The sequence below is a fragment of the Cricetulus griseus genome, chromosome 8, assembly GCF_003668045.3.
Source record: "Cricetulus griseus strain 17A/GY chromosome 8, alternate assembly CriGri-PICRH-1.0, whole genome shotgun sequence".
NCBI lineage: Eukaryota > Metazoa > Chordata > Mammalia > Rodentia > Cricetidae > Cricetulus > Cricetulus griseus.
The window spans coordinates 83,264,275-83,286,645 of NC_048601.1; the positions used below are offsets into that span (position 1 = coordinate 83,264,275).

The window sequence follows — 22,371 nt, forward strand, 5'->3', positions numbered from 1 at the left end:
TTCACTTTTACATTCTATCATAATTGTTCATGCATGTATCTCCTGGCTTACAATATAGCCTGTTGATTGTGGGGGCTTATGTTTTCATTTCCTGAGTAGCTATTTTAGTACTTCATCCAATGGAAACATTCTATATCTACCTGCAATGGTAGTGAATGACTATTTCAAGCCTATTTAGGTATGCCCAACACACAGGTATGCATGTGTTTCATTTGGTATCTCAATGGTCAATGAGGTAAAGTATATTTTTCGATTTGGTTGCTGGGCTTCTACATTCTATTGGTATTCTGTGCATGAGAAAACAAGAGTTTCTCAAAAAAAAAAAAAAAAAAAAAAGAGGTGGCGCACGCTTTTAATCCCAGCACTTGGAAGGCAGAGGCAGGCAGATCTCTGTGAGTTTGAGGCCACCCTGGTCTCCAGAGAGAGTGCCATGATAGGCTCCAAAGCTACACAGAGAAACCTTGTCTCGAAAAAACCAAAAAAAAAGAGTTTCTCAGGTAGGAAATGGCATAAGAGATGCAGCTTTATCATGTCTCCCAGTCTTTGGAAGATTCAACTTTAAAGACACTTCTGGATTACGTAAATATGTTGTCCTATGTGGCTTTTGTATCTGTCTTTCTCAAGATGATCAACAGTAAATCACTTTGGGTAAATTTCACCAGCTAACAGGGCATTGCAAAACATTGTAAATTTCCTGCTGTTAGCAATAATAATAACAATATAATGATAATAATCTTTCATTTCACTTCTTTATCAGTTTTAAGGGTTGTTGAATGCTGCCAGGCTGTGCCATATGAAATGGAATTTTAAAATCAGTCACTTCATTAAATATGACCATCAGGACAGCAAGGCAGCTTGGGAGTCATTTCATATGAAATAGCAGATCTTACTGTTACCACCACACACCTATTACATGGGATAACCCTTGAGCTGTGACTGAGCCATGGCACATGAGTGAAGTTATGGTCTGTTCATCACACTCCTCAGCATATACCAAACACAATGGCCATCAGAATTCTCTGTGCATCACTCTCTGATGGGAAACTGAAGAGGTCAGTTCAGAAAATAGTTGATGACTCAAAATTACTTGAAGATGACTGTAGGCCAAACATACGTATGCTATCTCTTGAAAACCCTTTCTCCACCTTTAAAGACTTAGTTTCCATTTAAGTAGTAGAGCTGAATGGCTTTGCAGTGTGCAGAAACAGAGTTCTCACTAAGATGTATTTCTTACGAAAAAGAAAAACAACCCTAGCCAGTGTGGTGGCACACACCTTTAACTCTATCACTCAGGAGGCAGAGGCAGGTGGATCTCTGTGAGTTCGAGGCCAGTCTGGTCTACAAAGTGAACTCCAGGACAGCCAAGGCTGTTACACAGAGAAATCCTGTCTTGAAAAAGAACAAAACAAAACAAAATTGTAAAAGGGTTTGAAATTACAAGGCATTAAGTACAGGATTTGCTGTCTTAGGCTTTCTATTGCTGTGATTAACACCAGAACCAAAAGCAACTTAGGGAGGAAAGGGTTTATTTCATCTTATAATTTATAGTCTATCATGAAGGACAGTCAGGGCAAGAACTCAAGTAGAGCAGAACCTGGAGACAGGAGCTGATGCAGATGCCTTGGAGGAATGCTGCTTACTGGGTTGCTCATCCTGAACTTCCTCAGCCTGCTTTCTTATAGCACCAGGGACCACCTGCCTAGGGGGTGGTGTAGCCCACAATGAGTTGGCCCTCCCACATCAATCATCAGTCAAGAAAATGCACCACAGGCCAATCTGGTGAGGGCATTTTCTCAACTGAGGTCCTCTCTTCCCAAATGACTATGGTTTGTGTTAAGCTGACATAAAAGTAGCCATCACCCATGGTGATGTGGAGAACAGGCTCATTGTTTCAGGATGGGGCCCAAGGAAAGAGGGCTGTGCCAAGTTGGTTTCTGATCTGCAACTTCCAAACAAAGAAGAAAGCTCCTTCCTTGCAGAGGGAATCACAGAGAATTAGGCATGAGATAACCTAGTCTATTTCCGGAGTTTGTAGTACAGTGGGGAGGGGAGAAGTCACAAATGACGAAAGGGTTTCAAATCCTATACAGGGAAAGTGGACTGGATTTCTTCTTGTTGCGTAGATATTTTGAGCACTGTGCCAGATGAAGGAAATGAAGATGACTCATCCAATGGATTCCAGCAACAAAAGTTCCTTGAATACTCTCTGTCTGCCAGAATCATGCTTTTTAGAGGGAGCAGTTTCGCGTGCAAGAAATGCACCCAAATAAGTTGATTAGAGTTCCATGTGATAAGCATTATAAAAGAAACACTTGCCGTCTTCCTCGAACCTGCCAGATGATGCATCATTTGGAGATTTGGAACCTTGAGTTTCTTGAATATTTTTTACATTTAATTATCTATTGAGAGGAGGCACAACACCTCCTCAGAAGACAGCTCAGGGAGTCAGTCGGATCTCCTTCTATCGTGTGGGTTCTGGAGGCCAAGCTTAGGTCATCAGGCTTAGCAAATGTGCAACTTTACCTGCCGAGTCATTGTACATCATGGCTCCTTAAGGAGTTTTTTTTGTTTTGGTTTGGTTTTCTTTGGGGGGGCAAGAGGGATTAAATTTTATTTACTTATTTTTAATGCGTATGGGTAATTTGCCTTCGTGTATGTTTGTGCACCGTGTGCATGCATACCTGGAGCCCACAGAAACCAGAAGAGAGCATAGGGTCCCCCTGGAACTGGTTACAGATGAGTATGATCTGCTATATGTGTGCTGGGAATTGTACCTAGGTCCTCTGGAAGAGCAATTAGTGCTTTTAACCACTGAGCCATTCTCTACAGCCACCTCTAAAACTACAGTAGCAGTTTTAGAATTACCATAGTGGGCTAAGAACATAGCATGTTATTCAGGTCTAGAAAGTATGCTAGTGGGGTGGTTTCTGCTGATCTGAAGTATAAATCTGTGGTATTTTTATTTATTGACTAAATACTATTATCACTTTAAATACGTTTTGTAAATTGTATCATCTTTGGGCCACAAAAGTCCAAAGCATGCTGGGACAAAGGGCAGCATGACCTGCGAGCTGGCTTCTCACTTGTCCTGGTCTTGCTTTTCAGGTGACAAAGACTGAGCGTCAGATTATGAAGCCTCTGTATGATAGGTACCGACTGGTCAAACAGATCCTGTCCAGGGCCAGCACTGTCCCCATCATTGTGAGTGTATTCGTTCTCTTTCTGTGGGTATCCCTTTGCTATGCTAAGGGGGGCTCTCTTTGTTAGGTTTCAACTACTGCTGTGATGAACACATGACCAGAAAAGCAACTTGGGAAGAAAGGGTTTATTTTAGCTTATAGTTATATACTCCATCATGAAGGAAAGTCAGGGAAGGGACTCAAGGAAGGAACCTGGAGGCAGGAATTGATACATATTGGCTTATTTTCCATGGCCTAGTCAACCTGTTTTCTTATACAACCTAGGACCACCTGCCTAGGGGTAGTGCTTCCCACAGTGGGCTGGGCTCTCCCACATTAATCAAGAAAAGCCTCACAGATATGCTCCTGGCCAATCTAATAGGAGCTTTTTCTCAATTGAGACAGTTTCCTCTCAGGTGACCCTAGATTGTGCAAATTGACGAAAACTAACCAACAAGGGCCCTAACAATACTGCTGTTGTGAGTGTAACTCTCCCTTTCTATTGAAGGAACCCCACCTTTGCATATAGCATCCATCCTAACTGGCATTCTCATTAAATGTCAAACTGTAGTAATTGAACCAGCCATTTATATCCATGTCTTACCTTACAGACTTGATCATATATACTTTCCTCTGGCACTCATAGGGCCAACACCTAAACCCATTCTTTAGAGTACAAGAGGTAGGGACGGCCCTTCTCCAGGCATTTCATTCCAAAGAGTGCCTCTCTGGTTTCTGTCTGACATAGTCTCTCCACATTCACTGAGAGACCATTCTCTAAGAACGTGACTCAAGGAGGACCCTCTAAAGGGCTCCAATGAGAAGGTCCTTGATTTGTAGGTTATGGAGGTGGAGAGGAAGTGGATGGAGAGGGCTGGCAGAAGCTAGTGCTTGGGAAGCTGCCTACCATGGCCAGCGTCCTGAGATATAACTGGTGCTGGCTCCTGGGTTTGATCTTGTCAAGGGCGAGTAGCAGCTTATCTCTGGCTATGAGAAGTATTTTAACACTGACAACCTCTACCTCTCCTTAGCCAGCCTGGGAATCCCCTCCCCTGGTTAGATATTGTTGGGATATTAGTGCCTGTCCTGTCCATCTCTGGACAGGACATCCTGTCCATGCCTGATTCAGTGTCCTTGTCTGTTGTCACAACCTTGGCTTGAAAGCACTCTTAAAAGGCTTACTCTCTTTAGCTGCTACTATTATCTAGTGCTTCATTAAACCTTATTATTCATTTCGTTGTTTCTAGGCCTAGAGTTTGCGCTCACATTTCTTTCCATAGCTCTTGTTTTAATGAAATGGAGACAATCCAGAGACTCTGGGCAGGTGTGATCAAAGAGTGTTACTCTTCTGCAAATATCTTGCAGAATAAACCAATAAATAAAATGACTTAATATAAGGAGTCATTGTCTCTCCACAGTTACGAACACTTGGGTTCCTAAAGAGAGTGAATGTACAACAGAGAAGTTCAATGACCTTCATGTACTTGTTTGACCTTGAACTACTGTCCTTTGCTAATTACAGTTAGGTGTAGTTGCTGGTGTTAGGGAGGAAGGTATGGGGGTAAGTGCTTTTCTTGGGGGGGATTCCTGAGAGTTTGGTTTAAAAAGCATGTGCATTCTTACTCTACTCTTGTCTGATTCGTATTTGTGGGCTCCGAAGGGAGGAGCCGCTTGAAAAAGAACTTTGACTGTATTAGGTCTCTGGGGGGCTTTTGGTGGGAAGTGGTTATAAAATGTCATTAAAGTACAGTAGAGAATACTGGTATAATGGAATAGTCTGAGAGCTATACGGCAAGGAAAAGCTGTTCATAATATAACCTATTTGTTAATGCCTGTCACAGGGATCCCCCTCCAGCAAAAGGAGAAGCCCTTTGCTGCAGCCAATTATTGAGGGCGAAACTGCTTCCTTCTTCAAGGAGATAAAGGTGAAGATCTTGGTGCTAACACTACCCTGCTAACCCCACCTGAGTGACAGTCCTCTGGCAGTGCTTCTAAGTAGCATTCCCTACAAACCAGTAGCTACCTGAGCCAACTGTGAACATTCATGGCCTACTTTTACTATAGCCTTGCTGATTCCCTAAGTTTTCTTCCAGTCTCTTCTTTGTTAATTTGTTCTGTTTTGCTTTTACTTTGATCACAGAGGCTGTTTTGTTGCTCACCTTGTTTTTTGGGAGTTTTTTGTGTGTGTGTGTTTGAAATCATGGTTACTTTTTAGGATTTATTTAGGACCAAAGAAGAAAAGTAAACCCAAAGCAGAAATGAGTTTGAAGAGTCCTGCCTGTCATATTTTCATGACATTCTAAGGTGATAATGGTCACTTATTTCCTGTGGTTAGGGATGATTATCTCAGAATAATCTATTGAGGGTGATCAATTGAAAACTTCATTTCCTTGCTTGAGATAAGGAACCCCACACTACAATACCCAATTTTAGTGTATTAGGCAGACGGTGCTAGATAATCACATTACTAAATAGAACGGAATTATGAGTGCAGTACTGGAACATCAGGGCTAGTGTGCTATATTGTATCTTTAAAATTACAGCTATTTTCTTACAATACGCTTTGATATCAATGAAAGGCAACAAGCTTTGTCCATCTGGTAGTTTTGCAGATGAACTGAATCTTGGTAATTGAGCAAATTTTGATAGTTTGTATATGAAAATTAGTATGCTTTTCTTAGCAGCTTATAATAGACTTAATACCAGGTAAAAACATGCTCTTGAATACATGCAAGATGTGACACTTAGTAATTGCCTCATTAAATAAATGGTAGGTACCTTAATGATGCTCCTCTTGGACAATGACACTACCCATTCTGATTCTTTAGCAAAGTTTTAGAAGAATATTTTGTCTGTGGCTTATTGCCCGCTGACTCACATGGTCAAAATTACAAGTAATTTTCCAATGGTTACACTGCTTTTGTAAATACTGCTATCTTTTGGTTCATTTTTTCTAATCAGACATCATTATTAACGTGGTCTTGATAACATATAGTAGTTCTAATACAATTTACAATTTAGTGTGTTTGGAGATTAAAAAAAAAAAAGACCAAGTCTAGGAAGTTTGTTTAAAACTTATCTCTAGTTCTGGTTATACTTGCTTTTCAGAAGAAACCATCTTTATGAAATAGTACCAGCTCAAGTTATGAAGGTTCTGAAGACCTTCAGCTCACAATAGGCCCAGAGAATTTTCTTGTCCACTCCAGGAACCCTCTAAAACATGATGGAATAGGGTTCTCTTCTCAAGATAGACACTTTCAGGGCAGTGGAAGAATGAGGCTGTGTGTCCCCGTGAGATGAGTAGCAAGAGCAGCTAACACCTCACCTGTTTTCTAACCAGCTCTAATGGCAAAATGGAATCCAATTACATAGCATGTAATTTTAGAACGTGTTGTTTTGATAAATGTAAACTAATCACAGTGAAAAGTGATGTTTTGGTAGCTGATATGGCTCATTACATTCTACACACACACATTTAGCTTTGCCCCCTCCACCCGCACCCCAGTGGAAGGCCAGGGAAGACACATACGGCTTCTTCCCTTTAGAGCTCTTCACACATTTGGAGTCACATACCATTCCCTCCAATCCTGCTCCTTGCCTTACAAAACTTTTCTCCAAGCTCTTCTTACTGCTCCTTGTAGAATGTAGGTTTCAGACCCTTCTGTAGCCACTGGCTCTGCTGTAACACACAGGTCAGTTTATCTGGGCCTCCCTGGAGCTAGTTTTACCCTAGCTATGTTTTAGCCAGGACAGTAGCTGATGCCAGACAGTAGCTGATTCTCCAAAGCGTGTCTCTTGTATACTTATCAATCTATCACCAGCTCATTTTAGACATTCACTGGTCAAATTCTCAGCCCCGGATGAGGATAACTGCTGTGGGAAGTTTCCTGCCACTCCTGGTCTCCACCCACAAATTGCTACCATCCCCTCTCTAGTTGTGACAGCCAAAAATGTCTCTAGGTATTGCAAATACCTAGGGGATATAATCGCACCATTGAGACTTACTGTCCGTGACCAACCTCTCTGTGATTCCCATTGTGCTGAGGGGTCCTGTGATCCCATGATGCTTGTCTGTGGATTTCTTACTGGCTACGTATCCAGATTTTCCTTTTCCTAACCTACTTCTAGAACCATGAACTTTCCAGCTGCTTTTTATACTGTCTTAAAGCTATATGAAGTAAACTAAATATAGATTCTGTACTCTAGAAAACCAGGTGTCCCTATCCACTCTGTCACTGATGGATGCATGTGGGAACTGCACCCTTTATGTCACCCTCTAAGTAACTAATAGTTGTTGACCGGTGGTTTCAGACGAAGAGCCTGCTATGGACTTTCCCCTTCAGATTCATGTCACTCTTGTAGCGTCTTCGCTGAAACTTTGACAGTCACTGTTCCTTTTGATAGATCTATGTACCTTGTTCTTTATCAAAATCCGGATATCACATCAGTACTATCAAAAAAAAAAAAAAAGGAAAACTGGTTTAAATGAACCAGTGCTAGCGGATAGATCACTGGGTTCTTTCCCCAAATATGCATGATTAGGAGACTGTACTAAGTATGCATCATTTATGAGCTCATTTCAACATCTATTTTTTGGTATGTAATTTTCCCCATGGTTTTCCAAGGCCACTGGGAGTAGTTTTGTTAGGTTCCTCTGACAAAATATCAGAGTGTTTCAAATTTTCTCCAGACTTTAGAATATAATTAGGAGGACTTTTGAGATTTTATTTACTTTTATTTTATGTATATGAGTGTTTACCTGAATATGTATGTCTGTGCTCTGTCTCTCTGTCTCTCTGTCTCTCTGTCTCTCTGTCTCTCTCTTTCTCTCTCTCTCTCTCTCTCTCTCTCTCTCTCTCTCTGTGTGTGTGTGTGTGTGTGTGTGTGTGTGTGTGTGTGATTTTTAGAGGCCAGAGGAAGACAAAGGATATCCTATGACAGAAGTTACAGACTACAGACAGTTGTGAACTGAGATATGGGTACTAGGAATTGAACCCAGGTCTTCTGGAAAAACAACCAGTGCTCTTGACCACAGAGCCATCTCTCCAGCCCATTAATAGTAGAACTTTAGGGAGATGAAATCTTGCATTCTTATTTGTTGCTTTCCTTGGTATCCCTTTCCAGCTGTAAAATGCTCGCTTACAGCTTTCTGTTAAATCTGAACTGACAGACGGTTCACCAGACATTTGTTCTACACAGTTTCTGGCCAAGCTCTGAAGCAGCAGTGTACAGGCCCAAGTGCTGCCTGGGCTTTTGGCTCTGTTCTCCTTCATCTTCCTCATCCAGGGGAGGTGGAGGAGGAGAGGGAGGCTCACGGGTCTTGCCTGCCAGCTGTGCCTCACCAGGTTCTGGGCATATGCTGCCTCAGTTAAGTTTTGTAAAACTGGCATGGGGGGAGCTGTTACTTCCACTTACCAAAAGAAAGGTTAAAATTGTTCATTTAAAAATCAAGTGTTGCCTGGAGTTGCAAAACAATTAAAATAGAAATGAATAGTGAAGCATTGTTTCCTTGGGCCAAGCAGAGACTAAAGACAAAGCATAGCTGAGGTAGGAAGTGCCTCCTGGCTTGATCCAGCTTTGCCTTCCACAGTTAGTCTTGGTGCCACCGTTTTAATTAAAAATAGAGGAGAAACCATGTGAATGTGGCTGGTTAGGTGATTTCTGAGTGAAACTTGTAAAAGTAATGGATGTGTCCTCCAAAACATGCTCTGAGTTTTATTGAGATTGCCACATTTCTCCAGGAACAAGAGGAGGGGTCTGAAGATGACAGCTCCACGAAGCCTGACTTCACTGTCACTCTGAAAACAGACTGCAGCGCACAATGCTTTCTGGACCAACTTGAAGATGATGCTGATGGATTTATTTCACCAATGGATGACAAAATGCCATCAAAATGCAGCCAGGACTCAGGCCTTTCAAACCTCCACTCTGCTTCAATGTATGTTGTTTGGTGCAGTGGTAATAAAGTGGCTTAGTGCAAATAATAGCATAAATGTTAGTTTGGCCAAAAAGTCACAAATGATTTACCTGGGGTGTATGTAAATAGAGAAGATAATGATTTAAAATAAAGAGATGGGCCTGGTGCCTAAAGCACAAGGGTAAATGAGTTTGAGGCAAGCCTGGGCTACAGAGAGAATTCCTGGTCAGCTCAGAGCTGCAGAGTACAACCTCACCTAGAAAGAGGGAGTGGAGGGTGGGAGGGAGAGAGAGAAGAGGAGGAGGGAGGGAGGGAGAGATGGAAAGGGAGAAGTTTTTGCATATATGTTATCCCAGATTGCTTGAACAAGCAGAAGATCTGGGAATGACACTGTGTCTCTGTCCACCACAGTTCATCATTTAACCGGGTACAGGCATCACTTTGTTCTTTCCAAATACACACACACACACACACACACACACACACACACACACACACACACACACACGCACTGTAGGGTTTCATAAGATCTAATACTTCATGAGTAGCAAGATCCCCTAGGTGAGGCCCCTAGAGCCTCACCTTCTTTCAGAATGAGAAAGCACCCACAATGACTTTTAAATTGCTTTGTTTCTTTCTTCACAGCTCCTATCCAATCACATGCTCAATACATGTATAACAACTCATCTTTAATTTTTTTTTTTAATTTATCCTTCTTAGACCCGAACTCTTGGAATACCTTCAGGAAATGAGAGAAGAAAAGAAAATGATTCGAAAGAAACTTCATGATTTTGAGGACAATTTTTTCAGACAAAACGGGAGGTATGTGTGTGTCTCTCTCTATCCTTCCTTTCCCCATCACCCTGTCCAGATTCCAGGCCCTCTGTTTCTGTCCCATCTGTGGAGTGTTTCCAAAGTGGGCACTTTGCTACATTCTCCCTGTAACCAAGTCCTCAGGTTTATGCCAAGGACCCTCAAAGATAACCAGGGAGACTTGATTGAGACTTGAAGAAGTGCTTCTCAAACAGAGGGCAGGACCTGCACAGAGTCTGCTGATACGCAAAACTAGCCTGTCAAATTTGGTTCTCAGCTAAAACAAGTACTTTGGAGCTGAATTGCACATTGACAGCATTGAGTTTGTTTTTCTCAGGAAACAAGAGGGAGAAAAATGATAATGGGATTTAACCATGGTATGAAATCCTAAGTTGGACTGGTGATATGCCTCAGTTTGTACAAAGTGCTGGGTTCACTCAGGACTACAAAAACTAAAAGAACTAAGACCATAGTTGCCATGTTTTAATGAAGGCTGCGTGTGAGAAACGGTTATGAATGTATCTGCCAGGTAAATGTGTTGTTTTATCCAATGAGTTTTAAGGGTAATTGAATTGTCTGTTTATTAAATTTGCCAGGGAAGTGTTTGTCACAATGCCCTCCTCACATCACATCAGGAGCTCAGGGACAAGACCAGGAGTAGCTCTGTGTCTCTCACGTGGAATTAGTTTCACCATCATAGATTGGTTTTACATTAATCCAAATTGGGTAAATTATATGTAGTTTCTTTGAAGTACTTTCATGTCCTAGAGTGTGAAGAAATAAAATAATTATAACAATTAACTTTTGACACTGGGGCTGTATTATATCCCAGTGCAGTTTAAACATTACATAAATTTATTTTTAGGATCTCTAAATTGCATCTACTGTATAATTATTTTTCTCAAGACTTTTCCAGTTTTATACCTAAATGTTTGTCTTTCCCCTATATTATAGACTGTTTAGAATATGGATAAACAGACAAAAGAAGTAATTCCTAAAATAATAATAATAATAACTAACGTAAGTCAATTCAATATTAATTGTTAAAGTGTTAATTTGATGAAAATATGCCTTTCATTTTCCCATTATTCTTCTCATGTGTTGTGCATAGAATTCTACACATGAACTATATATTGTGGAGCCCACAAAAGTTTTAAGAAAGTATAAATTGCATTGGTGCCACATTGATGGGGAAAAGGCTATTTGTCTTGGAGTAGATTAAACCAAGAGTGAGCCAGATTTGACTTCTCCACTTCTCCCCTAGTGTCTTCCCTCTGTCCCTAATAAAGGGCTTTCTTCTTTATTGAATAGCACATAAAAATATGGCTTGAGAAGGGGATGAGGAATCACTGGTCTTAATTTTTTCACCAGAGTTTACAAGAGAAGAATTTACTTTATGAACCATAATGACCCAGAATAGCACTCTAATCCACAAACAAATGTTGTCAACCTATGTTTGCATATTGCTGCCAACATTTATGGTAGATACTTGTTTTTCTTAAGTTTGCTTTCAACCTATTGACTGCTTCAGGAAATGATTCCCAACACACACACACACACACACACACACACACACACACACACACACACACACACAAACACACACACTGTTCTGAGTTTGGATGGAAAATTCATAATTTAAGATTAAATCTATGTCTTTAGTTTATCTGGTGAAAGCTGCTTATGTGGGAAGTTCAGGGCATAGTTAGATTGGTTACATTGTTTTCCTAAGAGGAAGATAAACAAACAGGCTGAATTCACAGTAGGGAAACAGATTGAGTACAGAGTTTTAAATGATCTCCGGCACACCATTAACTTGGTTGCAAATCTGACAAAAGTTCAATTTCTGAAGGCCAGAGACATTTTTAGAGAGAGCTATTTCCACAATGGATGGTAGAAATTGACTCCATCGTCACTCCAGCTTGAAGCTCTGCGTGCCTAATGATATCATAACATCTTGCCTATTTCATGTCTCAAGAGTGAGAAACCCTCCATGATGGTGACTGGGTGGCAGATATTCATCTTAGTCCTCTATCGATTCCTTCTGCTCAGGAACCATTTAGAATCCTTCACCAAAGCAAGGCAGACAAGAATAAAATCAGCTTCATTTGTTAATGAAGGCTCCTTCTGTCCTCTTTGCCTATTTTTACTCTGTAATGAAGTGAAAAGGAATCACGGGTGGTTGAATGCTTGTTGTGTATATTTCATAGTGACTGCTATGTTGGAGCAGTCACGCTTCCAGGAATGTCATGCCCTGTCCTGACTACAACATACAAGAATGTAGACAGTAGCTCCTTTTGGTCAAGTTGTTCTGAGAGTTGCATTAGATCATGGATATAAATACTGTGTTGGACCTCAGAGTAAGCTTTAAGCCCATACTAGTGCATATAATTTGCATATAAAATTACCTAGTAAACTGCAAAGACTTACTTAGCACTACATGCTGAATTCCGAAAGCAAGTCTCTAAGTAGGAATATTAACTGTTCATATTCATCCATAATTCCAGTTGTAGGGGGATCCAGCTTCCTCTCCGGGCCTCTGTGAGTACTGCACATGCCAGTAGTACACGGCAAAAACATTCATGCATATAAAATAAAAATAAATAAACCTTAAAAAAGAGAAACGTAACAGCTCATTAGATCAAAGATATAAAATGAGAAAGTATTAAGAATCGTGTATAGTCTTATGCCAACTCAATACAAGCTAGAGCCACTTGAGAAGAGAGAACCTCAGATGAGAAATGCCCCTATCCGGCCCCTAAGCAAGCCTGTAGTGCATGTCCTTGATTGATTATTGGTACGCCTGGACCAATATGGACATGGTGCCACGGGGCTGGTGATCTTGGGTGTTATAAGAAAAAATCAAGTTGAGCAATCCATGAGGAGCAAGCCAATAAGCCGCAGTCCTCCATGTGGGCCTCTTCTTCCTTTCCTGCCTCTAGATTCCTGCATTTAGTTCCTACCTGACTTCCCTTCATGATGGGCTGGATAACACCTTTCCTTGTCAAGTTGCTTTTGGTCATGGTGTTTTATCACAGCAATAGAAACTCTAAGAAAGTAAAGAATGAATAAAATATTTCTGTTTGCCAGGCACACATTTAATCCTAGTACTTGAGAGGCAGAGGCAGGTAGATCTCTGTGAGGTCAAGAGCAAGTTCCAGGACAGCTAGGGATGTTACACAAAGAAACACTGTCTTGAAAAACAAAAACAAAAAACAAACAAAAATCTGTTTATTCTGATTAAACTATTACTGTGAAATCATACTTAATAATCAGTAGAAAATTCCTGCATGCCTTAGTTGTTTATGATCTTCTATTAGATCCTAGATTGACTTCATAGACCCTCAAGTTCAGTGGTACCTCCAGAGAAAAAACACTTTTCACTTGTCTAAATCCAGCCCATCTCGATACCAAGACCCAATCACCAACAGTGACTCTGCAGGTTGACAGAATATGTAGTTTCCAAATGCTAATTCCTGATGCATGCTGTCCTGTAAAACAGGTAGAAAGTGATCCTCAACCCCTCTTTCCTTTGTTTCCTCCAGAAATGTCCAGAAGGAAGACCGTACTCCAATGGCCGAGGAATACAATGAATACAAGCACATAAAGGCAAAGCTACGGCTGCTGGAGGTGCTTATCAGCAAAAGAGACACGGACTCCAAGTCCATGTGAAGGACTGGCAGTGCGGATGACAGCTTTCCCAGGAAAGATAGCTCTGGAAGGCAGCCTTGGAGCTGTGTCTACAAAGCAGGCAATCTCCTGCCTGTGAGCCATCAGATTGGCTCCTGCTTCCATTGCCTGCCTTAGAAACTGCCTGCATGGAAGGTGACACAGTGTGACCTGACTTAGGGATTTTACAATGGGAGAGTCAAGACTCCTACGCATGTCAACACACACTGCAGTAGGAACTTCACTGACATGAGCAGTGATAAGACACCACCATCAGACACCCCCATCTGCAGATAACTTCTTCCCTGACAACTGAGAAACACGAGGCCATTCTAAAACTGTGACAAACACAAGCTCAGGACTTCCCTCGCAGAGCCTGCTTGTTGTGGGGGTCTGTGTTCTCCCTGGCCCCACTACAAGGTGACCATGCATTGCATTGGCATACCATTTTGCTGCCTTGGCCGTTCCCCCAGGCTGTACCTATTCACTCCCATCAATCCATTTCCCGTTAGCTCTCAGGTAGATGGAAGCTGTACCTGCCTGAGGTGGCAGGGCAGTCCTTTCGTTGATGCTCTCTCTCAGCTGACAGACTTTAAGTCCCTGCCTCAGACTTGTGTATGCTGAGGACAGCACAACTACAGAAGTAGCTATGCAGATGCTCTTTTAAAATCAGGTGACAGCTGAAGAGCCCGAAAACTCTTCAAGACACTGACTGCACTTTCTAGTCTCAGACATTTGATGTTGAACACAAAATGAGGCCAGTGTTCCTATGATAACCTGTTTGGGGCTCAATTTTGTTCTTGCACTAGCCAAACAAAGAGGTCTTGCTTCATTTTTAGACTAGGTATATATAGACTAGCACAGGAGAGAGGAGTCTGTATCAGGCTCCTGGACTTCCCAGAGTTTAATTTTTCTACGAAAGTAAACCTGCACTAAAATCCCTAAATGGATGGATAAGAAGATGTAGCCCTCGGAGCTCAGCTCATTTTCAAGGCAGAATCTAGATCACAGTTTTCAAGATGATACATGGACAAAATGGTATGTGGCCAATTTTGATGCTCTTTTTTCCCCCCACAGTCTATGTCACAAAGCTGTCTATATTAGACATTTTGGAGGGACCAGGGAACTTAAAACATCCAATCATTCATCTCCTCTGTGTGCTTGCTGTCACTCAATGATATGTTCTTTCTTTTCATCTACTGTGTCTGTCTGAAGAATGCAGGCTTGGTTTTGCAGGCACCTGCATGAGATGTGTGGCAGCCTTGCCTCTGGAAGACTGCAGCATAGGCTGGGCAGGCAAGCAGGGAGACCTTGTTCTGTTTCGAGAGTCGCCTTCTACAGGGTACAGTGTTAAGGAGGAGAATGGAAAATTTTATCACCAGTTGCAATGCTAAAACCGGTCTGGGGTTCTCCAGTCAAGACGATTTTCAGCACTGCTTTCCTCACTGTAGCTCTGTCATCCGGGGACTCTCTCAGTAATGGGGGTGGGGTGGAGAATTCCTTCCTTCAGTTTTCCTTTTACGAATAATCACATAGAAGCATGAGCTATGTGTTGGATATACTCTGTTCTTTTCCACACAATTAAAGATGGTACATAATCCTACAAACTTCAGTATACATAAAAATGTAGTTTGATGTTCTTTGCTCTGCTGTTTACATTTGCTATGATTTCCAGAAGCTATATTAGAAATAAAATTACGTAATGTAGGATGATTTTCTATTTTTGAAGGCTGAACATCAATCATTCACGTGACCAAAAAATTGTATTTTTAAAAAGAAATCCATATCTCGTCTGTAATTTTTAAATACTTATTCTCCTAAGTAAACTGTTGAATAACTCAAATCAGTACCAGTGAGCGTTTAAAGCACATGGGCTCAGAAGGATTGTTTTGAAAAAAAAAATACACTAGAGATTTTTTTAAAGATGCATATAAATGACAAGCTACTAGATGTTTTGAAATCCATTGTTTGCGCCAAAGGTAAATGAACTAAAAGACTTATCAGGGCTCCCACTCAGTTTTATGTGATCAATAAAATACCAAGTTATTGGAAAATAAATCATGTATGGAATATCATGGTTTCCTTCATAATTTCTAATCTGTTTTCCCCATAAAATGGAGCCTGAACAAAGGCGGAAGCTGTGCTTATATAAGGTCGTCTCTGCAGGCATATTACTCAGCGGTTTCTGGCTCTGCTAGAAGTGTGGGGGAAAATTGGTTTCCATGGAAACTGTCTCTGCTGCTCTGTGGCTCTGCGGCTCTGTGGCTCCAAGCACCAGAAGCAGCATCTTAATTGGCTTCACACAAACAAAAATGCTGTAGGCTAGGGATTCTCTTTGCTCTTTTGGGAACAGGCATGCATATTAGTGCATAGCAACAAAAATATCAAGTGTTATGTAAGAATAAGCTTGACTATATGATCATGAGGACCAGGGGGGTGGCAAAGGCATGTAATGTTCGCAAATACTTGCTTTTTTGTGTACAGTCTGCAGTAAACAGGGAAGTGGGTTTTACTAGTTATGCTGTCATTACAGCATTTCATCTTTACTTTTTAAGACATGGTGGTACAATGTTTCAGATAAAGGTTTGCTTTGATGTTCTAAAAACTTTTGTAGATGTTTTGGCACAAGCTTAGTGGTCTCCATGAAAGAGCAAGTCAGATTTCAAATTAAAAAGCTAGGGTTTTTGTTTTGTTTTGTTTTTTATTGCTAGTCTCCACTGTGAATACTAGGTTTCTCCCCCTTGGTTGCGGCTTTGAGTCAAAAGATTATTATTCACTACAGAGTTGCTATCAGTCATGACTGTAGCAGAGAGCAATTTTCACTTTGTTTCTTTCTGATACAACACTTACACAGCAGGAAAAGCCTCCTGCAGGCTGGGTCTGCTCTCCTCACCTAGACCAGGACCAATTCAGCCAGTTTGTGCCTGTTTCCAAAACACATCAGGAAATGTCCTGGGGCCTCCAGTCTTAGAACCCTGAGGGCTGACTAAACTGTGAGCTGGTTGAGCTTGGAATTTGTTGTGAGGTAAAGACTCAGAAGGAAAGAACAAAAATGGTTACCATACCCTTTAGTCTGTCTGTGGCCTTCCGTAAAGAAAACAGGGTGTAGCAGCCATCACATATTTACAAGGAATGTCACGTATTTAAATTTGATTTTCAAGCCAGACCTAAACTCAAGTAAGATGGTATTTTCCTGCTGCTGACCATATGTGTGCCACAGAAGGCTCTGAGAAAAGCTAATTAAAGTCTAAGTTTTGTTTGTTTTCATCAATGTTTTTCCCAACACTTGCATTGCATCCCAAATTCTCTTCCCCTGGTATAGCAAGGTGGACTCTGTGCTGAGATCAGTGCCATGTGGTGAAGGGACCAGCTCCCCATTTCAGCAGCCATAACAGCCGAACACATGCTTGTCTGACCTTGCCTTAGTCACTAAGAGGTCAGATGCCTGCCTCGTGGCAAGGAACCAATCAGAAGTTAGCTGGTGGTGCTATATTTTATGGCTCTGGGTGTGCTTTACAGATAAGTGCACAGCATAGCAAACACCCTGGGAGGGCCTATGGGCCATAACAACCAGTTGACCAATCAACACAGGGCAAATCCTCCAAGCCTGGAGCCACACCAATCCTGAGCCTGTGTGTACCCCTAGACACTCCCCTTACGCTGCCCTATAAGATCTCTATGCAGAGGGTTAGCTGTCTTTCCTAGTCATCCGCCATGACGGGTGGATGAAAGACCCAAGCTAACATGGGGTTAGCTCGTTAAACAACAATAAAGCCTCGTGCAGTTTGCATCAAGCTTTCGACTCTGCATGGTTGATTGGGGTGGCCGAGGTCCTGGGCTGAGAATCTGGAGGCCTGAGCTTTCCAGGAGTCTTACATTGTAACTTCTCAGTGTCCACTTGATTAAAGCAGTAAGGAGAGACAAAACTGTATCCTGAATGCTGGAGCTACATTTCCCCCAAAGTGCATGTATGTTTAGCAGAATCTAGAATGGGTTTTAATTTCCTCCATTGACATAACTTTGTCCTGTTGACCCTAAAACATACTGAAAAGACCATTTTCTCAAAAACTAGTCAACATGTTCTTCCAATTGCTATATTTACACTGTGCACACCAGCATGGCTAGAAATTCTAGCCAACATGGGACGTTCCAAAGAAGAGTAGTGTGTATATGCCCAACACTGAACATGTCACTGGCCACTGCCCTATGATCATAGCACATGTGTGGATATAGACCAAGGCCAGAACTGCAGATGCACATAGATGTGTGTGTGAAAGGGAAAATCTATGCACATTTACAAGTTCGGATTATTTTGAAGGTTCATGCCTCTAAGAAGTCTCACTTTGCCCAGAATGGGGCCAGCCATGGTCAAGTGCACGGCCCAAGGAATCAGTTTGTTGACAGACCTAATTCTCCATTTGAAAGCATGAACATAACCAGAAATGGGTAAAAGGTTTCTAATATGGGCTCAAAGCAATATTTATATAAAATATAAACAGAAAATACTTAAATTACCAATGTCCTTTAAGAAAAGTAGAAACTGAATATAAACCATTTTGTACTATTTTTACGACTGCTTTTTGTATTAAAAACTAAAGTTTTTTGTTTTTTTTTTTTAACTGTAGAAGCTCTGGGGTTTGTGTCAACATCACATGACTGAACTGTAGGTGGAGTGCAACCTTTCCCTTCTTGTAGGATCCAGTGCTGGCTCACTTGAGTCTTGCCAAAGCCTCATGGGGATTAGGATTTTGTTCTGTCTCCAGAGAAGGAGTGAAAGGTTCAGGCATTATGCTGGCCTGCCCCTGTTACCTGGTGGAACAGGCAGTACCCTGGTCAGCCCAGGGTTCCATGGGAACTAAGTCTGTACGCAGGTGCAGAGGACCCCTTTAAAGCCTTGTTCCTAATTTGAACTAATAAAATAAAAAAATAATTAAAAAAATAAAAAAAGACAGATCCCTGCCCATTTATACTCTCTACTCTTCTCTTCTCTGTCTGCTTCTGCTTCTCTTCTCTCTATGGCAACCAGCCATGGCGGTCAGCCATTTACCCTGTTTCTCTTCTCTCTTAGTCTCCCTACTCTGCCAGGCCTATAATAAACTGGTTAACATGTCTAATATGTCTACTATGTCTAATATGTCTCATCCTGTGTCTCATCTTGCACCCCTTCTTCTTTATTTCTAATTTAAACAAAATTTTAACAAGGAGGGAATTGCAAGGTGAAGCCAACTGTGCACATGTGTGGTAGTCAGGGTAGAAGCAAGAAAAGCAGGTTGCACTTTCTACCAGCTGCCTTTAAATTATTTGTAGCAGAGCTGAGGGGGGCAGCAGCAAAGACCTCAAGCCGAGTTCTCTTTAGTTAGTGCATTTCTAAAGTCTGCAAGGCCACCTTAGGTACATATATATTTTAGGCATTTACTGTTCTGAAGGTAAACAAGGGCAGGAAATGTTTGGAGAAAAGACATTGCAGCTGTCGGAAGTGAGCAGCTCATCCTTCAGAGTCACCTGTCAGGCCAGGTGCCACACAGCACCTGCTCCATGCAGGGTAGCCTCAAGTGTAAGCACAGGACTCCAGCACTACGGCTGAGGGGACACAGTACTCCAGTGGTAGAAGGTGTATGCTTGTGATCTTCAAATTGCTCCTGTTGAATGGACTCCAAGTGACTGAATATTATTTAGTTTGGAAGAACTTTGTCCTACTCCTCAAGTGTGAGTGACTTCAGGGTACAGAGATGATATTTAGTTCCAACCGTCCCAAACTGAAGCCCACCTGGAGTACTTTAGTTTGTCTGACAAGGGGTCCAAAGTAATACATTTGGAAGAAGTGGCAGGTGGCATTTGGTGAGCCTGTTTCCTTTGAGATTTTGATGTTGCTTTGTGTGTGCATGCATGTGTGTGTTGTATGTGGTACACACATTGTTACATTTGTAGGACACTGTGTGTTCACATGAACAGAGGGCAGAACAGGATAGGATACTGGAAGCTTCTTCGCATTCTCTGCCTTATTGCCTTCACATGAAGTATCTAAATCAGTGGTTCTCAACCTTTGACCAACCTGACCCTTTCACGGGGATCACCCCAAACCATCATAAAACACAGATATTTACATTACGATTGTTAACAGCAGCAAGATTGTAGTTATGAAGTAGCAACAAAAACAATTTATGCTTGGGGGTCACCACAACACAAGGAACTGTATTAAAGGGTCACAGCGTTAGGAAAAGTTGCTGAGTTCAGATTCACACAGGTCTACAACTTGGTCAAGTGCCAGATACATTGGGATGTACACCCTGTCCTCTGCCCCAGCCACGTAGTGGTTTTGCTTCTCGTCCTATAGTAGTTTATAGAGCTGGCAGCCTGAACAGAATGTTGCAAAGAGACCCACAAGTGGTTGGAGGGCACCCTGGGGAAGGAAGGGATGCAAGAGCTCAGGGGCTTCATCATTGCTTCTCTGGAGTGGATTCAATGTCTTGTAAGACAAAATTTACCAGTGTAATCTCTAAACTAGGTCAGCTTGCCAAGGCTGAACTTACACAGTAGAATATTATACCCACTAAGCCAAGTCAAAATTCCCAAGTGCATTTCAGAGCCCTGGCATGTGGAAGGGGGCGGGGGAGGGATTTGTCAGGACCTGGAGGTGCTGACAGCCTGGTTCTCACTTTCTTCTCCAGCAACCAGGCTTATCACGAGGGCAGCATGGCACAAAACCTGGTGAGAAACAAATCCCTTGGATCACTCAGACTCCCAGCGAAGCCTATGTGTCTTTAAATCATATGTTGCTATGAATTCTGAAATTCAGGATCTCTTACATGTTTGAATTTAGTTTCTCAAAAGCCATTCAAAGATATGCATCAATCCTTAGAACATCCTTCTGGGCCTGCAGCACTGAGTAAGACTTGGCAAGGCATTCTGAGACACCGACATTTCTTTTTAACTGCATTGGCAATCACTATATATTTTCCAGCATGGTGAGGCTAGGGAGAGTGGCCGCAGGAAAGAGAATGCTTCTCTGGACAAACATGTGGCTGCGTTACTGGTTTGGTAAGGGCTTTTGGGAGTGAATGCTGCAATTCAAAAAGGGCCTCAGGATTGGGGGTCTCAAGATGGGCTGTATATTTCTGTTTGTTACACACTCCTTGGCCAACCTTAAGGTGGGTGCAGACTGTATGCTGTGCATCTAAAGAAATGAGCAGGTCCACAACTAATCCAATCTCCTACGTAACCAGACAGGGTCCACTGGCCAACATCCAGAGGCAGAAGCAAGCAGGTGCTTGAAGGCCCACTGTGTGATTTGGGCACAGTATTTATTCTCCCAGTGGCCAGGTTTCCTCATAAGAAAAATGCAAATAATTGCAGTACTTGCTTTATAGGTTGTTGAAGGCTTAATGCTGTCTCAGGCTTGAAATAAAGAGTGTTTTGATAGTCCAGGAGCACACTCTGAAGAGCAGGCACTGTACAAGATCATTCTCCATCCCACCCACCCCCATCACTTCCCTCTCTCTCGTTTCATGTTTGCATGTGTCAGAAACGGAATATGATGCCAGTACAGGTCAGTGCTAATAAGATAAGGAAGAATTGTGTGCAGGAATGTGTGCACAAGTTTGTGTTCATGTGTGCATGAGTGTGCATGCCCATGTGTTTGAGTATGTGTGAGCATTGTACATGTGTGTGCCTGTGTTGTATGTGGACAAGTGTGGTCATAGTTGTATGTGTGTGAGTGTGGTCGTGTGTGTGTGTGTGTGTGTGTGTGTGTGTGTGTGGTCATACGTGTGTGTGCATGTGTACATGTGTGTACACGTTTATGTATATGTAGGCCAGAGGTCAACTTCAGGATATGAAGATGAGCAAGATTTTATGGAACCAGTTAACCTATTCTGTTGGGGGAAAAAAAAAAGCAAATTGTGACTATCACTATTCTCAAACATCCCGGCTGCTTTCTCAGAAGGATTAATGCTTGCTAAATTCCTTCACAGGGCATTTTGGGAGGTCCAGATCTGTTCAGACACATCAGAAGAATGAATGATATCAGTGTGGAAACAAATGCCTGAGTCTGGCGTGAAGGCAAAGACTAACCTTTGAGTTGATTTCTGGATGACTTAGATGACCTGAAGTTTATCTCAGAAGTGTATTTTTAAACTTAAAACTAAATGTACCCTAGGGTGGGGTGTTGCTGTCATTTTGCCAAGCTGCTAAATTCCACTGCCTGTGGCAGTGACTGAGTAAGGTAAAGTGCTTGGGGTCCTCCACTTTTTCACAATATGAAGGAAGAACCAGCTGAATGAAGCCCATGCCTGGCTGAGGCCAGCACTAGGGCAGATTCCAGATTCAAATTATTCCACAATGTTTGTCCCTTCCCACCACTACCATTACCTCAAAAATTTAGAAGCCCCAGGACTCTACTCTGACAGTGACTTGAACTTGAGAGTCCTTCAATTTTGAATGTTCAGGGACAAAAGGTCAAGAGCTCTATTTTTAACAAGAAGACTTGGCTGTGTCCAGCCAGCCCTGCAGGACATGGAGCCAGAACCTACTTGGCACTTGCTGTTGGCTTTCATCCTGGAGAACACAGGCCTCGGAGGACCCAACAGGGAATGGGCATATTTACAATATGCATTTGCCATCATTTCCTCCTAATCTGAAAGAAAAGGGGACCTTGAGAGACCAGCCTGGTTATTAGTGACTGGCTCCATCGGAGGGGTAGATTTTAATTCTTAGTTCAGTTAGTCGGGAAGTTCAACACCAGTGGGAACTGAATCCATAATTATCATAAATTGTGGGATAAACTCCCATGGGATT

The 22,371-nt window shown here is 42.0% G+C and overlaps 1 protein-coding gene across 1 annotated transcript in view; it reads left to right on the forward strand.

Annotated features, from left to right (window-relative positions):
- The window catches only part of Fam13a (family with sequence similarity 13 member A), a 92,363-nt gene extending 76,710 nt beyond the window's left edge, over positions 1 to 15,653 (forward strand). The window contains exons 14-18 of the mRNA XM_027429742.2: positions 3,106 to 3,201; positions 5,021 to 5,104; positions 8,921 to 9,117; positions 9,817 to 9,918; positions 13,455 to 15,653. Of these exons, the coding sequence (XP_027285543.1) occupies positions 3,106 to 3,201; positions 5,021 to 5,104; positions 8,921 to 9,117; positions 9,817 to 9,918; positions 13,455 to 13,581 (606 nt within the window). The 3' untranslated portion in view covers positions 13,582 to 15,653. The remainder of the gene's footprint in view (positions 1 to 3,105; positions 3,202 to 5,020; positions 5,105 to 8,920; positions 9,118 to 9,816; positions 9,919 to 13,454) is intronic.
- Positions 15,654 to 22,371: the final 6,718 nt, after the last annotated feature.